We start from the raw sequence: 19,808 nt of genomic DNA on the forward strand, positions 1-19,808 counted from the left end.
TGATGGTTTCAGTTATTTATTAACAAGGCGTTTAAACCAAGATCCTTTGGAAAATGCCTTTGGTCAAATAAGAAGCTTTGGAGCATTAAACATGAACCCAACAGCTTCTCAGTTTGTAGGAATTTTTAAAACTTTATGTATTAATACAACTGTATCCCTATATAAACACAGTTTTAATTGTGAAGATGATAATTGTACACAAATGTTTATTTCCTTAAAAAAAATGATTGACAGTATGTATGATAATAGTAAAGATAAAAACTCTCCATTGGAAAGTTCAATTGATATAAGCAAACAATCCTTAAATCAATCTGAGACACAAGCTACATTTAACCAAAAGCTACAAGAACTAGCTACCAGTTATGTAGCTGGTTTTATTTTAAAAAAATTAAAACGAAATATTAATTGTAGTGACTGTAGAAATTCATTATTTTCAAAAAATTACGCAGCTGAGCAAAGTGCATTAATTGCAACTAGGGAATATAACAATGGTTGGTCTAGGCGACTATCATACCCTACTCAACCTTTTGTATGCTGTTTTTACAGTATTTTTAAAATAATAAATTTTTGTGTTGACAAACAACCTCAATCAAAAATCTTACTTCATGAAATTGAAAACCTCATACAAAGGAAAATTAATTTTGATTATTTAAATTGTAGTGCTAATGAACATAAAATCAAAATTATAAAATTAATCAGTAAATTTTCTATTAAAACAATATTGCACAACTGGTGCAGAAACGTTAATTTAATTTTACAAGGAAAGTCGAAATATACAGGTACAAACACAGTTAAAGTGGAAGCTAATAAAATTTACACAAATAGGTTGAAGAAGAAAAATATAAAAAAACCGAATGATATTATTTAAATTTCTGAAACTTTCATCATCTTCGTGGTACTACAGCCCTTAAAGGGCCTCGACTTTCTGAAGCTTTCTATGCCATTGTGTTATGTTTAGTTGTGTTACATATTTTTCTATTTTGTATATTTTATATTATAGAGGCTACCAACATAATTATTTCAGATAAATACTTTATACTTTGTATGTTTTCATTGTATTATTACTTTATATAAGTAAATAAATATGATCACTTATTGTCTTAAAATTTTTCTTTATTTTTCCTCCTTTAAAAAAAGATAATTTCATCCCTGTGCCTTTTATTATAGTTTTGATAACTGTTTAGTAGACAGGCTCCTATCCGATTTTTATGAAATTTGGCATATTTACATGTTTTGGGTTATAAATCACGAATATTTTTTATGGGAAATATATAGTTTTTGAGTTAGTCTTTTTTCGGGCGCTATTATCTATCTCTCACTTTAACGGCGTCAGGTATTATTTGTTTCAACACATTATAATATATATATATATATATATATATATATATATATATATATATATATATATATATATATATATATACTTTCTTCTTTTAATTCTTGATACTACCATATAAAAAATGGTTATAACTCTTTTATTCTTTTTTATTTCAATAAAACTTCTGAACTTCACAATGTTCTTTGTGACATCGCATTTAAAAATTAGCATGGCTTTCCTCAACAAACATTGCCGTTTTAATACACTATCTCTAAATTGATTAAATATAAAAATAAAATAAACCATCTATAAGTTTTTGTAAGGCTGTCCTTAAAAGAAGGAAGCATGTTATACACAGCGTGTTTAAAGAAGCACTTGACGCGATTAAAGTGAAAGATACTACGAAAATACAATAACTCAAAAACTATCCATTTCCCCCAAAAATGTTTTATATTTATGTTCGTGATCAGCAGCTAAAAATACGCAAATATACCAAATTTCATGAAAATCGGAGATCATCTACTAAATCTGTATAAAAGTTTTAAATTTCCCGCTTTATTTACAATTTAAATTTCGCGGTTTAATATTTGAAATTCCCGGTTTAGATTTTCGTTTAAATTCCCCGCCATTAGAAATAGTTCAGATATCCATCCCCAGGTGGCGCAAAATTTGGATAGAACTAAAGCATTGTCGTGAACCGTCTATGGAGTAGATGGTCTTTGACTATAAAAAAATACAGACCACAGATGAAATGAAAAGTGAATGTTATAAGATTACCACATACGTGACATACGTACCAAGAGAATACAGAACAAGAACAAACATCTTCACTTCAAAGAACATGGACTGGACTATTATACATTTGTTTTTGAGGTAAACTTTAACGAAAGTTCAAGCTGAATTTTGCTGCAAATATTAACCATGGAACAAAATATTTCGATTTAGCAGTGTTGGGATATTTTTATAATGCATATTTTGTTTGCTTCAAATATAAAGGGCCAAAGCTTTTAAAACGACATTTTGATCCTATTATGTTATGAATTCTGCAATTTTTAATGTATATAAAACAATGACGAGTAAATATTTATCTCTTTCGAGATTACTTATTGCAAATATGTTACAATCTGGCAACTGGTGGTTTGCCGATTGCCAAGTCTATCCGGAAATCTATCAAAGGGCAATGGACAGTGGAAGTGTGACGTCACAACTGTCAATTACTTTCCAAACAAAATTTGAAATGTCCAATCTCAAGACTTTTTAATTTCTATAAAGTTAACATTTTGCTTCCTCTGCTACTTTTTCTTTTAAGTATAGTGTTTTTTACGATAATACCATCATAATTCAGTGTTCTATTTCTATGAAATATAGTTTAAAAGTTTAAATTAAAGACATTCTAACCTTACTTTATTGATACATGCATTTTATTGCTATTTTTATAAAACAACATGCTTTATTATTTACACAACCTTGTAAAATTGTTGTAGTAACTATTAGAATACTTAGATATTGCTAAAAGCGGAAAGATTCTGTAAAAAAAATGAAAAAATAACGAAAAATACAAATTATCCACACTAAACAAGGTTTGTTTGGAAAGTGAAACTGACAGATGTCAATAAAATCTACGTCATCACTTCCACGGTCCATTGCCAAAAAAAAATTCTAATAATTAACTGCAATTAATCTCCAAAGGAACAAATATTTACTCGTTCTTCATAATATCATCAAAATGAACTTTTCTAAAGCTTTCTCTCTTTATAATATTTAAAGCGTACAGCATACACATTATAAATACATGCCAACACTGCCAAACTGGAGTATTCTTTTCCATGGTTGACATTTGAGGCTATTTTCACCTTGTACTTTTGTTAAAGTTAACCGTTAAACGTCAGCAATATTTGCAAATTCGTATTTTCAACTAAACTAAAATACGTATTTTTCATTACTTTTATACAAACTCATGGCAAATAATCGGCAAATATTGGTTATGACCATCGATATAAAATATTATATTATATGGATGGGAATAACTGTAATCTCTTGAACTCTCAGACTTATGTCTATGCTTGAATCCGAACGAAATATTCATTTAAAAAAGTAAAAAAAGAAGACTGTTTGTATCTTGATAACATAACCACAATGCACAATTGATTAATATTTTCATAATTTTGATTCCACAACACAATTGCAATGCCGGAGATTAAAGTTACGCCTCTTGGTGCAGGCCAAGATGTAGGAAGAAGTTGTTTACTTTTATCAATGGGAGGAAAAAATATAATGTTGGATTGTGGTATGCATATGGGTTATAACGACGAAAGGAGATTTCCTGACTTTACTTATGTTTGTGATGGTCCTATATCAGCTTTTATAGACTGTGTTATAATATCTCACTTTCATTTAGACCACTGTGGTGCGTTGCCATACATGTCTGAGATGGTAGGGTACACAGGACCCATATACATGACTCATCCCACAAAAGCAATAGCTCCCATTTTATTAGAGGATATGAGGAAGGTTTCGGTAGAGAAAAAGGGTGAACTCAATTTTTTCACGTCACAGATGATAAAAGACTGTATGAAAAAAGTAGTAGCTGTTACACTGCATCAGTCAGTTATGGTAGATAGTGAAATAGAAATTAAGGCCTATTATGCAGGACATGTACTAGGAGCAGCTATGTTTTGGATAAGAGTAGGAAATCAATCTGTTGTGTATACAGGAGATTATAATATGACTCCAGATAGACATTTAGGTGCTGCTTGGATAGATAAGTGCAGACCAGACTTACTTATTTCAGAATCAACTTATGCTACTACAATAAGAGATTCAAAACGTTGTCGTGAAAAAGACTTTCTCAAAAAAGTACATGAGTGTGTAGATAGAGGAGGAAAAGTATTAATTCCAGTATTTGCTCTTGGTAGAGCTCAGGAACTTTGTATACTTTTAGAAACATATTGGGAGAGAATGAATCTAAAAGCCCCAATTTACTTTGCATTGGGATTAACAGAAAAAGCAAATAATTACTATAAGATGTTTATTACATGGACTAACCAAAAAATAAGGAAAACATTTGTACAAAGAAATATGTTTGATTTTAAACATATAAAAGCTTTTGACAGACAATTCATAGACAATCCAGGTCCTATGGTTGTGTTTGCTACTCCTGGAATGCTTCACGCTGGGTTAAGTCTACATATTTTCAAAAAGTGGGCTCCAAATGAAAATAATATGATAATAATGCCAGGTAAAGACATTTTTAAGAATTGTTAAATGATATTTGATATAGATTCAGCTGTTTAAATCTGCAAGTATCTGTTTTTTTGATGAAACTTAATTATTATAAATGATAGCTGGGTTGCCTGGCAAAATTTAGCCACAATTACCTTTAATTAAATATATTGTAATTCATTTTTTGTTCATAAATCCAAGATACATGTTTTTAAGTGACTATGATGTTATTCATATTTATATATCTCAAAAGTTTTAAGACTTTTTCTCAAAACATGATTATTTAAGACAGCACACAATATAAGTCAAACAATTCACATCTATTTATTACTACTAAATGTTGACCCTATAAACAACATTCTGATATGTTCGATAAAGAAGTATTTACTGTTTTTTCAATAAGTGGATTATAACAGTATGTATTAATAAAATATGTTTATTTGAATAAATAATTTATTTGAACACACACAACATCATTAATCTCTCTCCCCTTTCATTGGGAGCCTTAAGTCCTTATTTGCTTGGTTGTGATCACTGATTCTGTGAAGTGAGTACAACCAAGTGGGAGTTAAGGACTTAGTAGTCAGGAAAACCAGCAATGTCACACAAAGGGAGAGTTTTAAATACCTCTTGAAGTAATGCCACAACCCAAAAAGGTCTAAGGCTCTAATCCTGTCCTAAACACACAAACATAGATTTAGGATAAACACAAAAGATATTTCAGTTTGCAGTGTAGAATGCCCTACGAAGCCCAAATACTACTTTATCTAATACTACTCCTATTTTCAGTAAATTAAGCCCACTGAACCAGCATACTAAGCTATCGAAGTTGACTTCACTACAATTATATTGTCACTTAAAAAAAAAATAGAAAATATCGTTTATTATAGACCTCTACAGTGGCTTTACCCCTTAAGTTGTATCTTGCAAATTAATGTAAAATATAAAACATATAATATGTAATTGTTGCTGAAAAACTATCTTTTAGGGTTTTGTGTCCAAGGAACTGTTGGCCATAAAATATTAAATGGAGCAAAAAAAGTAGAAGTTGAAAACAGACAGGTAGTTGATGTTAAGATGTCTGTAGAATATATGAGTTTCTCAGCACATGCTGATGCTAAAGGGATCATGCAACTTATTCAACATTGTGAACCAAAAAATGTAATGCTGGTGCATGGGGAAGCTGCGAAAATTGAATTTCTCAAGGAAAAAATACAACAAGAGTTCAATATTCAATGTTTCAATCCTGCAAATGGGGAGACTTCTGTGATACAAACTTCAGTCAAAATTCCAGTGGATGTTTCTTTGCCTTTATTAAAAGCTGAGGCTAAGAGGTAATTATAATGTATTTGTCACTTTTTTTACTAACTTTTTCTTTCAGAGGCTTACTAGGACCCACTAAAGTTGGCAGAGTTGTTCACAGTTTTTGGCATTTCTTTGTTTGGCATTGCATATGTTTCATTATAAGCTGAAGGATTCTATATCGTTTAATAAATGCGGCAAATAATAATAATAAAAAAATAAAGTAAACAAATTCAATATATAAAAAATTCAGTACATAACAATTTTTGACTCAGTTTTTCTTTATTCTCAATTTTAAGTAAACATTCTCACTGTTTGTGGTTATATTTAATACTAAATATCATTTTGGTTTCTGTCGATATTAACCTGCGACTGTATGTAATCGATAGCGGAAACTGAAAAGTCAGCGGAATTTTCTGTCACCAACTGCAGTGAAGCTTAATGAACCTGAACTGAATCTGAACCGAAGTCGGCTGAGTTTGGTTTTCGCTGGCAGAGCCTCCTTAAAAAATGGACCTTTACCTATACATCGCACAAAATAAACAACCAGAAAAAGAAAAAGTTTGGCTGGATCGTTTATTACCAGATACCCTTTTTAGATATATAATAGGTTATATCTTCCTGGTCTATTTAGTATGAGTTCAACTTTAGAACTAAGTCTATGACATTTTGTTATTTTTTTCTATATCCTACTTGTCCAACAATCCTCCCTTTGAAACTTGTAGCTTGAAACTCTTGAGATTAAGATGAATATTTTCACCATTTTACAGGTTTAGCAGCATGGTTCCAGATCCAAAAAGAAGACGCACACTTCATGGTGTCCTAGTTATGAAAGATAACGGAATGTGTCTTATGGATGTGGACGACGCGTGCAAAGAAGCTGGAATCAATAGACACGTTGTAAGATTTACTTCTACCGTTCATATTGCCGATACAGGTCCGACATTGGGCACGGCACATAAATTATTGCTATTTATTAAAGATAAATTGCCTATTTGCTCAGTTACGTTCTCAGAAGGTGAGATTTCGGTAGAATCTGTACTTGTTAAAGTAGAAGGAGATGACGACGATGATCAAAAGAGTGTATATGTTTCTTGGACAAATCAAGACGAAGAAATTGGTAGCCAGATATTGAATATTATTAATCACATTAAAAAATTTTAGAGTAATCCTGTATTTAATATTTTTGAATATATTTTTTAACAAAAATGTTTTATTTATAACCACTACACAAACAAATGCCCTCTACTTCTCAAGCCACGATGTTGTACATTTGGTAACATTGTAGGTACAACCTAACTTAACCATGTGTTTCTCACACGAATTAAGATAATTTAAAAGGGAAAAACTGTTCAGTAAATGCTATTAACGTTAACTTCGTGAATTACGTTTCATCTTCTTCACGTTTCTCGTGGGCAGATATTCAACTGAATATTTTAAGTCCCTATCTGGCTACCTACCATATGGTCAGTAGTTATCATCCATATATTTCGAGATCCCAGTGCAAGATCATTACATTCATAACTTAATTAATCAAACTCACATTTTTACACAAATTTAAGAATAGGAGAATACTTGATAACAGTTTGCCAATCAAAAAGTGGCCGCAAATAATTTTAATTCAATTAATAGTAACTAATTTATGAACAAAAAAATAATTTATTTTTTAAATAAAAAATGCTGCTCATAACGTCAATGCATGTTTTTTTTTATATCAAATTAAAGCTAATTGTTTTTGAAGTTATACTTCTATACGCACAGTCGGCGTTGGAAATTTGCATGAGAGTGAATCTGTGAAACCATTACATATGTAAGATAATGAGTAAGAGAGTTCCTTTTGTATATATATTTAATATTATATAATATTGTATATATATATATATATATATATATATATATATATATATATATATATATATATACAGGGTGAGTCATGAGGAACTTTACATACTTCTACCATATGTAGAGTCCCACAGGGAGCATATCATGTGGCCACTAAAAAATGTCAACTCCTCTTCTTTATTAATTAACAGGGTGATTTGTGTAATTGACCATTTATTTCATTTTACTGTAGTGTTTATACGGCTCATTTGATTTTTTTAATTTTTGCATGATACAGTACACTACTATCAAGCATTCGACTGGTATTAGCTAAACTAAAAAATTCCAGGACTGGCTTTGGAAAAATTAATTTAGGGATTCGTATTAAATATTACACCCTGTATATATTTTTTTTAAAGTGCAATAAGTGATTTTCAAACTACATAAATAGCCAATGAAAACGAGATATGCGACAATGTTGTCGCACTTTTATTAAATTTTTAGTGAACGATCAAATCTTACCAAAACTAGAACAACCATAATGAAGTATCAAATTATAAGGTAATTAATTTAAACAAATGTTATAAATTTCAAACATTTTAATTGAAATGATAAACTGAGTCACTGCACAACAAAAAACAGTAACTACTAACAATAACAAAGAACAATTTAAAAAAAAACTAAAAATATGTACATAGTTATGATAAACCCATAAATTAGAACTGGAAAAGATACAATAATGGTAACAAAATAAAAATAATTCAAAATAGATTTTCGAAATGGAACCCTGCAGCCTGTATTGAATTACGGATACTCTGGGGATCGTTTCTAATAGTATTACAACAATGTATGTATAATTCTATCAATTAATTGTTGTCGGTTATTAATATTCACTGCGTAAACTGTTGCTTCAATCGTCCCCAAATATGGTAATCAACGGGATTGAAATCAGGGGATCTTGAAGGCCACAAAATAGGACCTGCACGTCCTATCCACCTGTTGCCATAAACAGTATTGAGATGTTGTCTCACTGCCAGTAAAAAGTGTGGGGGTGCCCCATCATGCTGAAAATACATCCCTCGGATAGCAACGTTCGCGTTGGCAAGCAAATTCGGCAAAATATTTTGTAGAAAGTTCAAATAGACCTGCCCTGTTAAAGGACCATTAAAAAAGTGAGGACCTACTAATTGGTTATTTATGACACCAATCCACACGTTAACCGAAAACCTTAACTGAGAACGACGTTCTCGAATAGCATGGGGATTTTCTTCTGCCCACACATATGAATTTCGTGAATTATTTATCCCGTCTCTGGTAAATTGGGCTTCATCTGTAAATAGTGTCCTGTATAGCGTTGGTCGATTATTGTTAATCCATCTACAAAATTCCAACCTATCGATCTCATCTCCAGCATGTAGTCGCTGAACCATTTGAATGTGATATGGGTATAGATTATTTTTTTGTAAGACTCTACTTACTTTTGATTGAGTAACATTGAGTTCTCGACTTACTTGTCTAGTGCTTAGTGTAGGGTTCATAGTAACGGCGTCCATAATGTCATCTTCCTGCGCTTCATCTACATGTCGCTCTGTTGTTCCACTAGGAAAAGTGCCATTTTCTCGCAAATAATTAAAAACTGACCCAAATGTTGGATGACTGGGAGTTCGACGATTAGGAAATCTCCTGCGATATTCTCTACTAGCAGCCCTACCATTCCCATTACAGCATAAACAAATATGTCTGCATATTCTGTGGTCGAAAACTGATGTGGCATTTTGAACGAAAGTAACAAAAGCTCTACCAAAACTAACACAATGTACTTAACATAGATATGACAGAAGAAATATGTATTCTTGTACACATAAATAACAATTGATAATGACAATAATGACAATGGGAATGGGTATAAAATATCAAGAAACGTCAACCCAAAGAATATAGACGCTTATTACGCTTATAGACGCTATATTAGCGTCTATATTCTTTGGTCAAACGGTCAACGCCAACCTTCATTTTAAACTTTTTTAGATTTATTTTTATTTATGAGTTGATGCAATGTATTATTATTTGACATAAAATTTTAATCATTTACAATCAACAAAAACTAACACGTACAAGAGGTTTGACTTTTTAATCAATTTAATTTATTATTTATCGAAAATAATGCCCCAATACGATCTATGAGTAAAAATTTTAAATTGAAAAACAATTGATTCTATCATAGAGATAATACAAAGTGACAGTAAAGATGTTAATTTTCTACGTATTAGATTATGTTGTAGGAACTCATTTTAATTAAAATGTTTGAAATTTATAACATTTTTTTAAATTAATACCTTATAATTTGATACTTCATTATGGTTGTTCTATTTTTGGTAAGATTTGATCGTTCACTAAAAATTTAATAAAAGTGCGACAACATTGTCGCATATGTCGTTTTCATTGGCTATTTATGTAGTTTGAAAATCACTTATTGCATTTAAAAAAAATTTTACAGGGTGTAATATTTAATACGAATCCCTAAATTAATTTTTCCAAAGTCAGTCCTGGAATTTTTTAGTTTAGCTAATACCAGTCGAATGCTTGATAGTGTACTGTATCATGCAAAAATTAAAAAAATCAAATGAGCCGTATAAACACTACAGTAAAATGAAATAAATGGTCAATTACGCAAATCACCCTGTTAATTAATAAAGAAGAGGAGTTGACATTTTTTAGTGGCCACATGATATGCTCCCTGAGGGACTCTACATATGGTAGAAGTATGTAAAGTTCCTCATGACTCACCCTGTATATATATATATATATATATATATATATATATATATATATATATATATATATATATATATATATAATATAATATGTATTAATATTATTATTTATGTGATATGTTTTGTATTATTTAAAATTAAACGTTTATAATTATTTTAGGCTTTTGTATTTCAAAATAATCACTGTTTTACCGAGAACTGACAATTTTGAAATCCGTCAGTTTCATGTCTAATTGGCAAATCCTTTACGTGTTTGGTTCATACGCTGGTGGTTGTGAGTTCGAATCCCAATTAAGAATTTCCTTTTTTATTTTTGAAATATTTAAAAACCTCACGTTAATCTTATTAAATATATGTAATATACACAAAAAACATAAATTTTAAAATAAAATGAAAATTTACAACATAATCCGAGTTGTTGGTTTTTTATTTTTATCTTCGTAAAGTAAGTTATATATGTTTAAAATACTTATGAATATTACATTTTAATTTTTATATTGCATTATTATATTGAATTATGTTGCAGTGTATTTATTGTATTGTAATTTTTATATTAATAACAAAATAAACAATGAATTTTACTGCAGAGTATGTTTAAATTTTTTTGCATTCAACTCCTTTTATACATATATAAAAATAAAAATATATATTTTCATTAAAATATTGATACAATCCTTCATTTACTATACTCCTATTACAGGTCAAATGTTTATATACAGCAAACGATGCACCATATACCTATATAACTAATTATTTTTCTCTTTCTGCTCTCTCTTACCTTTACCATTACATATGTAATGATTGTGCAGATTGACTCCTATATAAATTTTTAACGGCGAACGCGTGTATAGAAGTATAACTTCTACCGGCAGTCCCACTGGACTGCCACACCCGTTTTTTTCAAATATGATGATATAGGGTTGCCTGAGAAAAAATAGTCGCAAATTAGGGTTGTCAGCTGTTAAAAACGCGAGGTATAAAGAAAAAGTAAACTAGAGCTAGCGCGCAACGCCACTGGTTTGACATGGCTAGTGTCAGTTGTGTGAGTTTTTAAAGCATCCGTCGATAGATATTATCGTCGACTTTACATTATGAAAGTTTTATGCTATGCAAGACCAATTATGCAACTGCACACGCCCACGCGATATTTCCAAGCAATCAGTGGCGAGCCGTGGCCCGTGAGGTAGTGCCGTAGAGCCATGATACTACATTGCTAACTATGCAGAAACATATTTTTTAACTTTAAAACATCTTCATCATGCAACCTCTTCTGTCCACTGCTGGACATAGGTCTCTCCCATTTTTCGCCACTCTTCACGGTTCTGTGCTTCTTGTTGCCATTTCTCGGATATTCGTCTAATGTCGTCCATCCAGCGACTTGGTGGTCGTCCTCTGCTGTGTTTGTCTTCTCGTGGGCGCCAGTCAATTAGTTTTCTGGTCCATCTTGTGTCTTTCAGTCTCGCTATGTGACCTGCCCATTTCCATTTCAGCTTGGCTATACGTTCGACGACATCACTGATACCTGTTCTTTAGGTTATACCAGGTTAAAACATCTTAATGCCTGCTAATTATTTTTTGTGTGTTTCTTTTTATCTTCATAAATTAAATGAAATCTGGTAACTGTGTGCGCAATACAATTCTCACAACCATAACCACAACGCAATATTGGTTGCAATCTGGCAATTGCTGATTTGACGATTCCCAAATCTATTCCAAATCTATTGCCAAAGAAACAAATATTTACTCATTTTTCTTTTATATAAATAAAAAATTGCAGAAATCATAACATAATATAAACAAAATGTACTTTTCTAAAGCTTTAAGACCGCTTTACAGCTTGCAAGAAAACTTGATGCAATTTCTGGTATGACTAATTTTCATGAAAGCCTATTGCAAGATCTTTCTGTGCGATTTTACAGCTTGCAATGCAATTAATGTTGAAATTTTTACCCTTAACCTAACTTATAAACTTTTGTTTGTTTTTAATGACTTATTGCTGTTTATTTAACACTATTTAGTAAATTTCGAAATGCCAAGACTATTAAAAATAGCCAAATATAAAAGGAAAAAGGCAGAGCAGCAACCTTAAGTACTGCAGCCAGCCTTTTAGTTAGTAATTTAGAACGCCGAGAACGGCGATGGTGAATAAGACCACTGATATTGTGAAAAAATCAAACTTCCTTCGAATTCCCCTAGACTTGCATGAAAATGTGCAGAGAAAATGGCACCAAACCGATTATGGCACAGTTGCAAGAAATTGCAGGAAATAATCAGCTGAGGACATACTGCGCATGCCTTTATGCAACTTTCTTGCGTCTTGCAGGTATAATTGCAAGCTGTAAAACGGACTTTATCTTTTTATATTTGAAGCATACAGCATATATTCTTTATCTATGCATACAGCATCTACATAATAAAAACAGGCCAACACTGCTACTGCTATACCGAAATTTTTTGTTCCATGTTTGACATTTGCGGCTATGATCAGCTTGTACTTTCGGTAAACTCAACCAAAAAAATATACTTTGGCTGGACTTGTGGTTAGGTTATAAAGAAGTTATCATTTATTGCTGTAATTAAATATTATATACAGATTTCAATAGTTTTGTGAAAAATGACTGCATTTGAAGGTAAAATACTATAAATTTAATAAAATAATATTGTTACACTATTGTTCTTATTTACTTTTAGAATTCGGTGTACTACCGGAAATATCAAAGGCTTTAGATGAATTGGCTTGGATGTAAGTATATTTTACAATTTGTATTTTATATATAAGATTTGTTTTAGGAAACCGATCTTAGAATTTGAAGTTTATAAAACTATAATTACATTGTTAGGGACATAACTAGTTTCAGTTAAAATATTTTCAGGTTACCTACAGATATTCAAGCTGAAGGAATTCCTCTGGTACTTGGTGGAGGAGATGTACTTATGGCTGCCGAAACTGGTAGTGGAAAAACTGCGGCATTTTGTCTCCCCGTTATCCAGATAGTATGGGAAACTTTAAAGGATATACAATCTGGAAAATCAGCTAAGGCAGCTAAAAACAGCATGTGTAAATATCCCTTTTGAATAGTTTATGCCTATGTAAAATTAAAGTTTTAACATGCAGATACTAGTACAAATATATAAGCACATAATAAGATATGAATTGTTACATACAATTTGTTTCTTATTTTGTGTGTGGTACAGTTTTTTGTATTAACTTATTTGTAAACTACACTTTTTTTGGGGAGGGAGGAGTGCAAAAGTATAATTTTTCATGTAAATTTTAAAGATTGATGCAAACCTATTAACGATCTAGTGTAATGAAAGTCATTAATTAGAAGCAAAAGATGTATTTGCATTTTACTTGTCATACTATCGAAGATCAAATTTAAAAAGGCTATTTTTATACATATCTATTTTATTTTTATTGCATTATTATTATAGAAATAATTAAAATTACACCACATATACAAAAGATTTGTGACTTTGTACTGAAACTTGAAATCAAAAAGGTAATTTAAAAACCTAATTTCTATAAAATATGTGCTGTAGCTATTCCATGGACAATGTCAACTCTAGACAGAGGAAACGCTATAGCTGTAGCTCCTGATGGTAAAAGGGTGCAATCAAGAGAACAAAAAGAGTGGCATGGAGTCAGATGTACAAGGGGAGTAAACAGTGGAAAGTGGGGATTTGAAGCCACTGTAACTGATGAAGGACTCTGTAGAGTAGGTTGGTCTACACTGACAGCAAATTTGGATCTAGGTACAGACAGGTAGGTAAAAAATACTTTGTAATTCATTTATATTTCTTTGAATTTTACATAAAAGGCAGCTATTGCATTCACAAGATATTGTATCAATCAATCACATTTTAATACCTATATGAAAATACTTTTAAAAACTGTTGCAAAAACATGTTTTTTTGCCACATGATCCAAAATGCATGGGGCATAAGTTTTGAGAAAAATACTAATATACTTAATTAGCAAGATAACGAAATTTTAATTAAACTTGAATATTAACAGATAATATTACAACTTCTGATAAAACGAAAATTAACCTAACTGTAAGAATGCATTAAAACATTTTTACCTAGTATAGAAAATTTGAAATTGAAAGTATTTTATTACTCAACATACACATCTTCATAATATTTTGATTGTAAAAAAAATTATATTTTATAATTGTTTGATGTTTCGATTTCCACTCTGGAAATCTTTTTCAAAAAAGATTATTTTAAATTAGAGATTTGTTTTTATAACCAAAGTTGTTTGGTGGTTATATAACTTATGTTCTATAACCTTTAAACAAAATAAAGTATTGGCTTTCTATTATGTATGTCTTTTTAGATTAGGTTTCGGATTCGGAGGCACAGGGAAAAAGTCAAACAATAAACAATTTGATAACTATGGAGAACCATTTGGCAAGAGCGATGTCATCACTTGTCTATTGGATGCAGACTCAGGAGAAATAAAATTTTTGAAAAATGGAGTGAATCTAGGTACAGCTTTTAAAGCTGATAAACAAGTCATTAGTCAGGGAATGTTTCCAGCAGTTGTTCTAAAGGTAAGTCATATTATTATAAACAATGAGTGTGAAGTCTCTCGCCTCTCCCCCAAACATATTATGTACATTATGAAAAATGAAATACTAAATTTTCACATTAAACGAACGAAGATCCGTGTGTAAGCTATCTCCAGCAAGCTTACAGTGACTTAGCTGCAGACTATGTAGCAGAGTCAGTCTGAAATAGTCAATTAGTTTTTGAATGACTGCAAAGCAGTAGATCTCAGGTTATAAGCATTTTTTGGGAGACTTCCACGCGACTCCAAAACCATATTCTAACTATCTACTAGACCTGTACAAGCTGGTACATAGTTCCAGAATACTTGAATGGGCATCACACATAAATGGAAGATGTACAATAAGCCAATTGATTACAGTACAATCGGTTTATAACATGTTTCTAAAAAAAGTACTTGTTTATAGTTTTTATGAGGTTTTAGTGATTTATCATAAAAAATATAATTTTAAATGAGATCATATGGCATAACATTGTTTGAAAGCTAGCTTGAAAGATATTTTTAACAACACCTACTTATTTAAAAATTTCAGAACTCACTTATTTAAAAAAATGGCGATAATCCACCATTTTTAATGATTATTTTACTAAATCCCTTTAAAAACTATGAACAGACAGTAAATGACGCCAAACATATTTAAATTTATCACTATTTTTGTTTCAGAATGCAGAAATGGAGTTTAACTTTGGAGGTACCCCATTTAAGCATAGTTTACCTGATGAATACAAACCAATAATCGCAATACCCAACGATAAAGTTTTTAAAAATACAAACGGTCAAAATGATGAAGCTGGTCAAGGTATCAAGCTCATGAACAACGCACCACAAGCAATCATTATTGAGGTATGTTCAGTATTGGTTTAGGAAATTCTGTAATATTCGTAGGGATGCAAATACATCAAGAGATTGACTTTTGAACTTGAACTATTATATTATTTCTAATAAAACGATACAAACTCTGCTATATATTAGGGTGTGTTTGGTCTTAAATCTGTTAAGGGTGTTACGACTTAACCTATGAGATAAGGAAACCATAGACATATATATTAACATAGACTGAGCATGCCACAACGAGCAGTGATGACAACCTCTATTGCAGATCCATTTTTCTGTAGCACATTAAAACTTTCCACTCACTCTCCACCGAACAAAAAGAGACGCTGCTATACTTACTTAATGTAAGATAGAGAAACAACAACGACAACAAAGATGATATCGTCACTTAACTCTACAGACTGTTTGGTCTATGTATATATAAACATATATACATCCATGAAAGAAATACTGATGTAGAAATGTCAAATGTGACGTCAGCCTCTATTTGATATTTCCCCCTGGCAACGTTATTATTAATTCAAACCCCCCTTTACAATTACCAAGAAAAAACCTTAAATCAAAGAAAGCAGAAATGAAACTTTTGTGATACATGTCTAAAAGAAAGTTACTTGAGCCTTTGAAACAATATACCTTTACAAGGATATCTTTTGTCATCCTAAATGGGAGCAACAAGGGTTGCGGCTGTATGCGCACTTGAAATTTTTTTTGATAAAATGCAGTTCATATCCACAGTTTAAATAATTCATGTGATTCTTAAACATATTTGTTACATTCAAAGAAAATGATCCATGTCTTCATATGGACTGTTACTTCCTTCATTTTGTCTTGATGAAGGAAAACAAGTAGGGGAAAGTATTACACATAGGTGTTATTCGAATATTTACAGTTGATTTGCAATGAAGTGTATTACATTTACCAATAATTCTATTTTTTTTTTTTCGATTTAGTAAAACTTGTTTGTGTATATATTTTTAGCCATCTAGAGAATTGGCCGAACAAACCAGCGAACAGATAAAAAAGTTCAAGAAATATTTAGATGATCCTGTCATCCGTGAACTTCTGGTCATAGGTGGAATTAATATTAAAACGCAAATCTCCCATCTTCAGAACGTTGGCGCTGATATTATTGTTGGAACACCTGGAAGATTAGAGGATCTGATTACAGGAGGTAAATAAGTTGATTCTTTTATTTTGAATTTTTTGTCAAAATATTAGTTTGCTTTAATAGTGTTCAATATTTAATATTCTCTATTTGATTATTATGTTTTGCTTTAAGAGTGTTGATATTATTTAATATTCTTTGTTTGGTTCTTATACACAAAAAAAATTGTTATTACTTGATGGGCGAAATTCGAATCTCACTTGGGTAGGTATCTTCTTGAATCCATATGTAACAGAAATCGATATTTTCTATACAACGACTGTGGTAAGCTGCATTACCAATTATTATTAACGATCCAGGTTCTATAAAAGTCAGTATAGAGGAAAATCACTTTTTAAAAACATCTTCATGTTTTTACATGTAGATATCTTCATTGAAATCTCCGTTTTGATTCAGGTAAACATATTTAAACAACCTTGTAAAAAACTTGAATCACTTTCTATGTGCGAAATAATGAGCTGTCTTCTTTTACCCAAAAGAACTTTTAAGCGTAGTGAACTTTTAATATTTAGATTTTGGTGTACCTTTGATTAACTCTCATTCAACCCCGTTGCGTTTATATAATGCAGATTTGTACAAGAATTAAAATTACATATTTAGAGGATTAAATTGTTTGAACTGATAGCAGTAGCTCCCAGTAAACTGACGGCTTCACATATAGTTGTCACCTGCAGCAGCTCCAACGTTCACATTTAGGTGTACAGTCAGCTGGTATGCTGATTGCCCCGAAACATCACAATTTGCCCCAACTGCGATCAACAACAACTCACAGGCATGTCCTACAACAAATACCCATAAGTGTCCCAATTGTCCTAAGCACATTTTCACCTAGTTGCTTAGTTCAAAAAGTCCCCCAGCCATTCCCCAACAAACACAACTCGTCCCTCCGGCTAAGCAGTCCCCCCCCACATATGAACCCTCTTCGGACATGAAGTCGATAATTCACTTCATGCCCATGACTCATAGTCTTCCCAGAAAAAAGGAATGGTGTCGCTTTTTTCTGTAACGAGATTGCCCATAACAGGTCACGTCATGACCACGCAATTTCAATGTCGGCATACAACAGAAAACAGAAATTAAGACCACGGGTTGAGTTTACCAAAAGTGCAAGCTGATTTTAGCTGCAAATGTCAAACATGGAACAAAAAATTTCGGTATAGCAGTAGCAGTGTTGGCCTGTTTTTATTATGTAGATGCTGTATGCTTCAAATATAAAAAGATAAAGCTTTAGAAAAGTACATTTTGTTTATATTATGATGTTATAAGTTCTGCAATTTTTGATTTATATAAAACAAGAATGAGTAAATATTTGTTCCTTTGGAGATTAATTGCAGTTAATTATTAGAAATTATTTTGGCAATTACCCTTTGATAGATTAGGGGATAGATTTGGCAATCGTCAAATCAGCAGTTGCCAGATTGCAAACAGATGTTAGCAATTAATTTCGAAAGAGACAAATATTTACTCGTTATTGATTCATATAAATTAAAAATTGCAGAATTCATAAAATAGTATAATCAAAATGTACTTTTTAAAAGCTTTCTCTCTTTATATTTGAAGCATACAATATATCCATTATAAAAACATCCCAACTGATAGATTATAGAGATAGATTAGAGGTCCTAACACTGTAACTCAAAGCATCCTCAAAGCTTCTTGTCCCCAGAGGCTTTAGGTTAATATTTTATCCCTCATCATATTCGTCGACCTCTATCAGCAACACATTCCCTGAAGAATGGAATCCCTCGAAAACACTCCTTAAGAGTCACATTCAATAGTACGAAGGATAGTGAGAGATTGATTTTTTATGATTTCCCAATCACACCACGCAATGATACCTTTCTTAGGTGAATGCGTAGCCACTGCTACCTCCAAGAGATTTTATTAAAGAAAAACCAAAAAATCTGCAAGTATCAGCCGTTTTTATGATATATCCAGTGGTTATATAATACCCTACACCTATCACGCAATAATAATGTTGGAAATATTATATCATGTTTTCTTGGAGGTCTTACATTTTTATAAAAAGTTTAAAATAGATTTCTCTGGATGAACTGGTAAAAATAGTTAAAAAAGATCTTCATATTGAATGTTATTTAAAAACAATTGAAAAATTATAATTTAACTTGGACATTTTCATGTCATGATATGTATGTAGAAGAATTTCTCTCTTGTTACTGTCTACATACAATTTCGGTGTTGCATAACAAAACAATAGTGGTAAAAACGTGCAAAAAATTAAGGGGATATACCCCATTCAAAAACACTGTAATACTGCACTGCACTGGGTATATGGAGCAAAAAAATTAAAAATAAAGACAGCAATAATTTCCTTTTTTATATTGACCATCATATGGAAATATTCAACTTCTATTAATTTGTTTCGTCAAGAGGAAAAACGGAACAAAAAAAACATAACTTAAAGTTTTTCCTGCTTTCACCAAAAACCTCATAGACTGCAAAAACACTTTTTATCAGCATTACTGTAACTCAGATATCCGAAGAATAACTTGCCGGCAAATGCTCAGCACTACTGCTAAAGATTACTTGATCTCCAAAGATGTTTACTCAAGCAATAAACAATAGCCCAAACTGGCTAAAAAGCCGGTACCGCCGCTAGCGGACCGCTATGTCTGATCAGCGTTCAGGTCTAATTCGGAAATATCTGGTACTGATCACGTCGCTGAAATGGAATTGGTCAGGACACGTCGCCAGAGTATCAGACAACCGATGGACAAAACGTATTGTCGAGTGGCGGCCAAGTCAAGAAGCACTACGGAGCAAAGGCCGCTCAGC

At 31.5% G+C, this 19,808-nt stretch overlaps 2 protein-coding genes across 2 annotated transcripts in view; both read left to right on the top strand.

The window, feature by feature from the left end:
• Positions 1–3,250: 3,250 nt before the first annotated feature.
• On the top strand, positions 3,251–7,051 carry IntS11 (integrator complex subunit 11). The gene is made up of 3 exons (XM_072531614.1): positions 3,251–4,556; positions 5,529–5,874; positions 6,613–7,051. Exons 1-3 carry the CDS (start codon positions 3,506–3,508, stop codon positions 7,004–7,006), a joined length of 1,791 nt encoding a protein of 596 aa, XP_072387715.1. The 5' UTR covers positions 3,251–3,505; the 3' UTR covers positions 7,007–7,051.
• Positions 7,052–12,911: 5,860 nt separating this feature from the next.
• Positions 12,912–19,808, top strand: part of Ddx1 (ATP-dependent RNA helicase Ddx1) — a 30,391-nt gene continuing 23,494 nt past the window's right edge. The window contains exons 1-7 of the mRNA XM_072531618.1: positions 12,912–13,067; positions 13,129–13,180; positions 13,311–13,495; positions 13,981–14,203; positions 14,780–14,996; positions 15,677–15,856; positions 16,826–17,018. Of these exons, the coding sequence (XP_072387719.1) occupies positions 13,052–13,067; positions 13,129–13,180; positions 13,311–13,495; positions 13,981–14,203; positions 14,780–14,996; positions 15,677–15,856; positions 16,826–17,018 (1,066 nt within the window). The 5' untranslated portion in view covers positions 12,912–13,051. The remainder of the gene's footprint in view (positions 13,068–13,128; positions 13,181–13,310; positions 13,496–13,980; positions 14,204–14,779; positions 14,997–15,676; positions 15,857–16,825; positions 17,019–19,808) is intronic.

This window comes from Diabrotica undecimpunctata, chromosome 5 (assembly GCF_040954645.1).
Source record: "Diabrotica undecimpunctata isolate CICGRU chromosome 5, icDiaUnde3, whole genome shotgun sequence".
In the NCBI taxonomy this organism is placed as follows: Eukaryota; Metazoa; Arthropoda; class Insecta; order Coleoptera; family Chrysomelidae; genus Diabrotica; species Diabrotica undecimpunctata.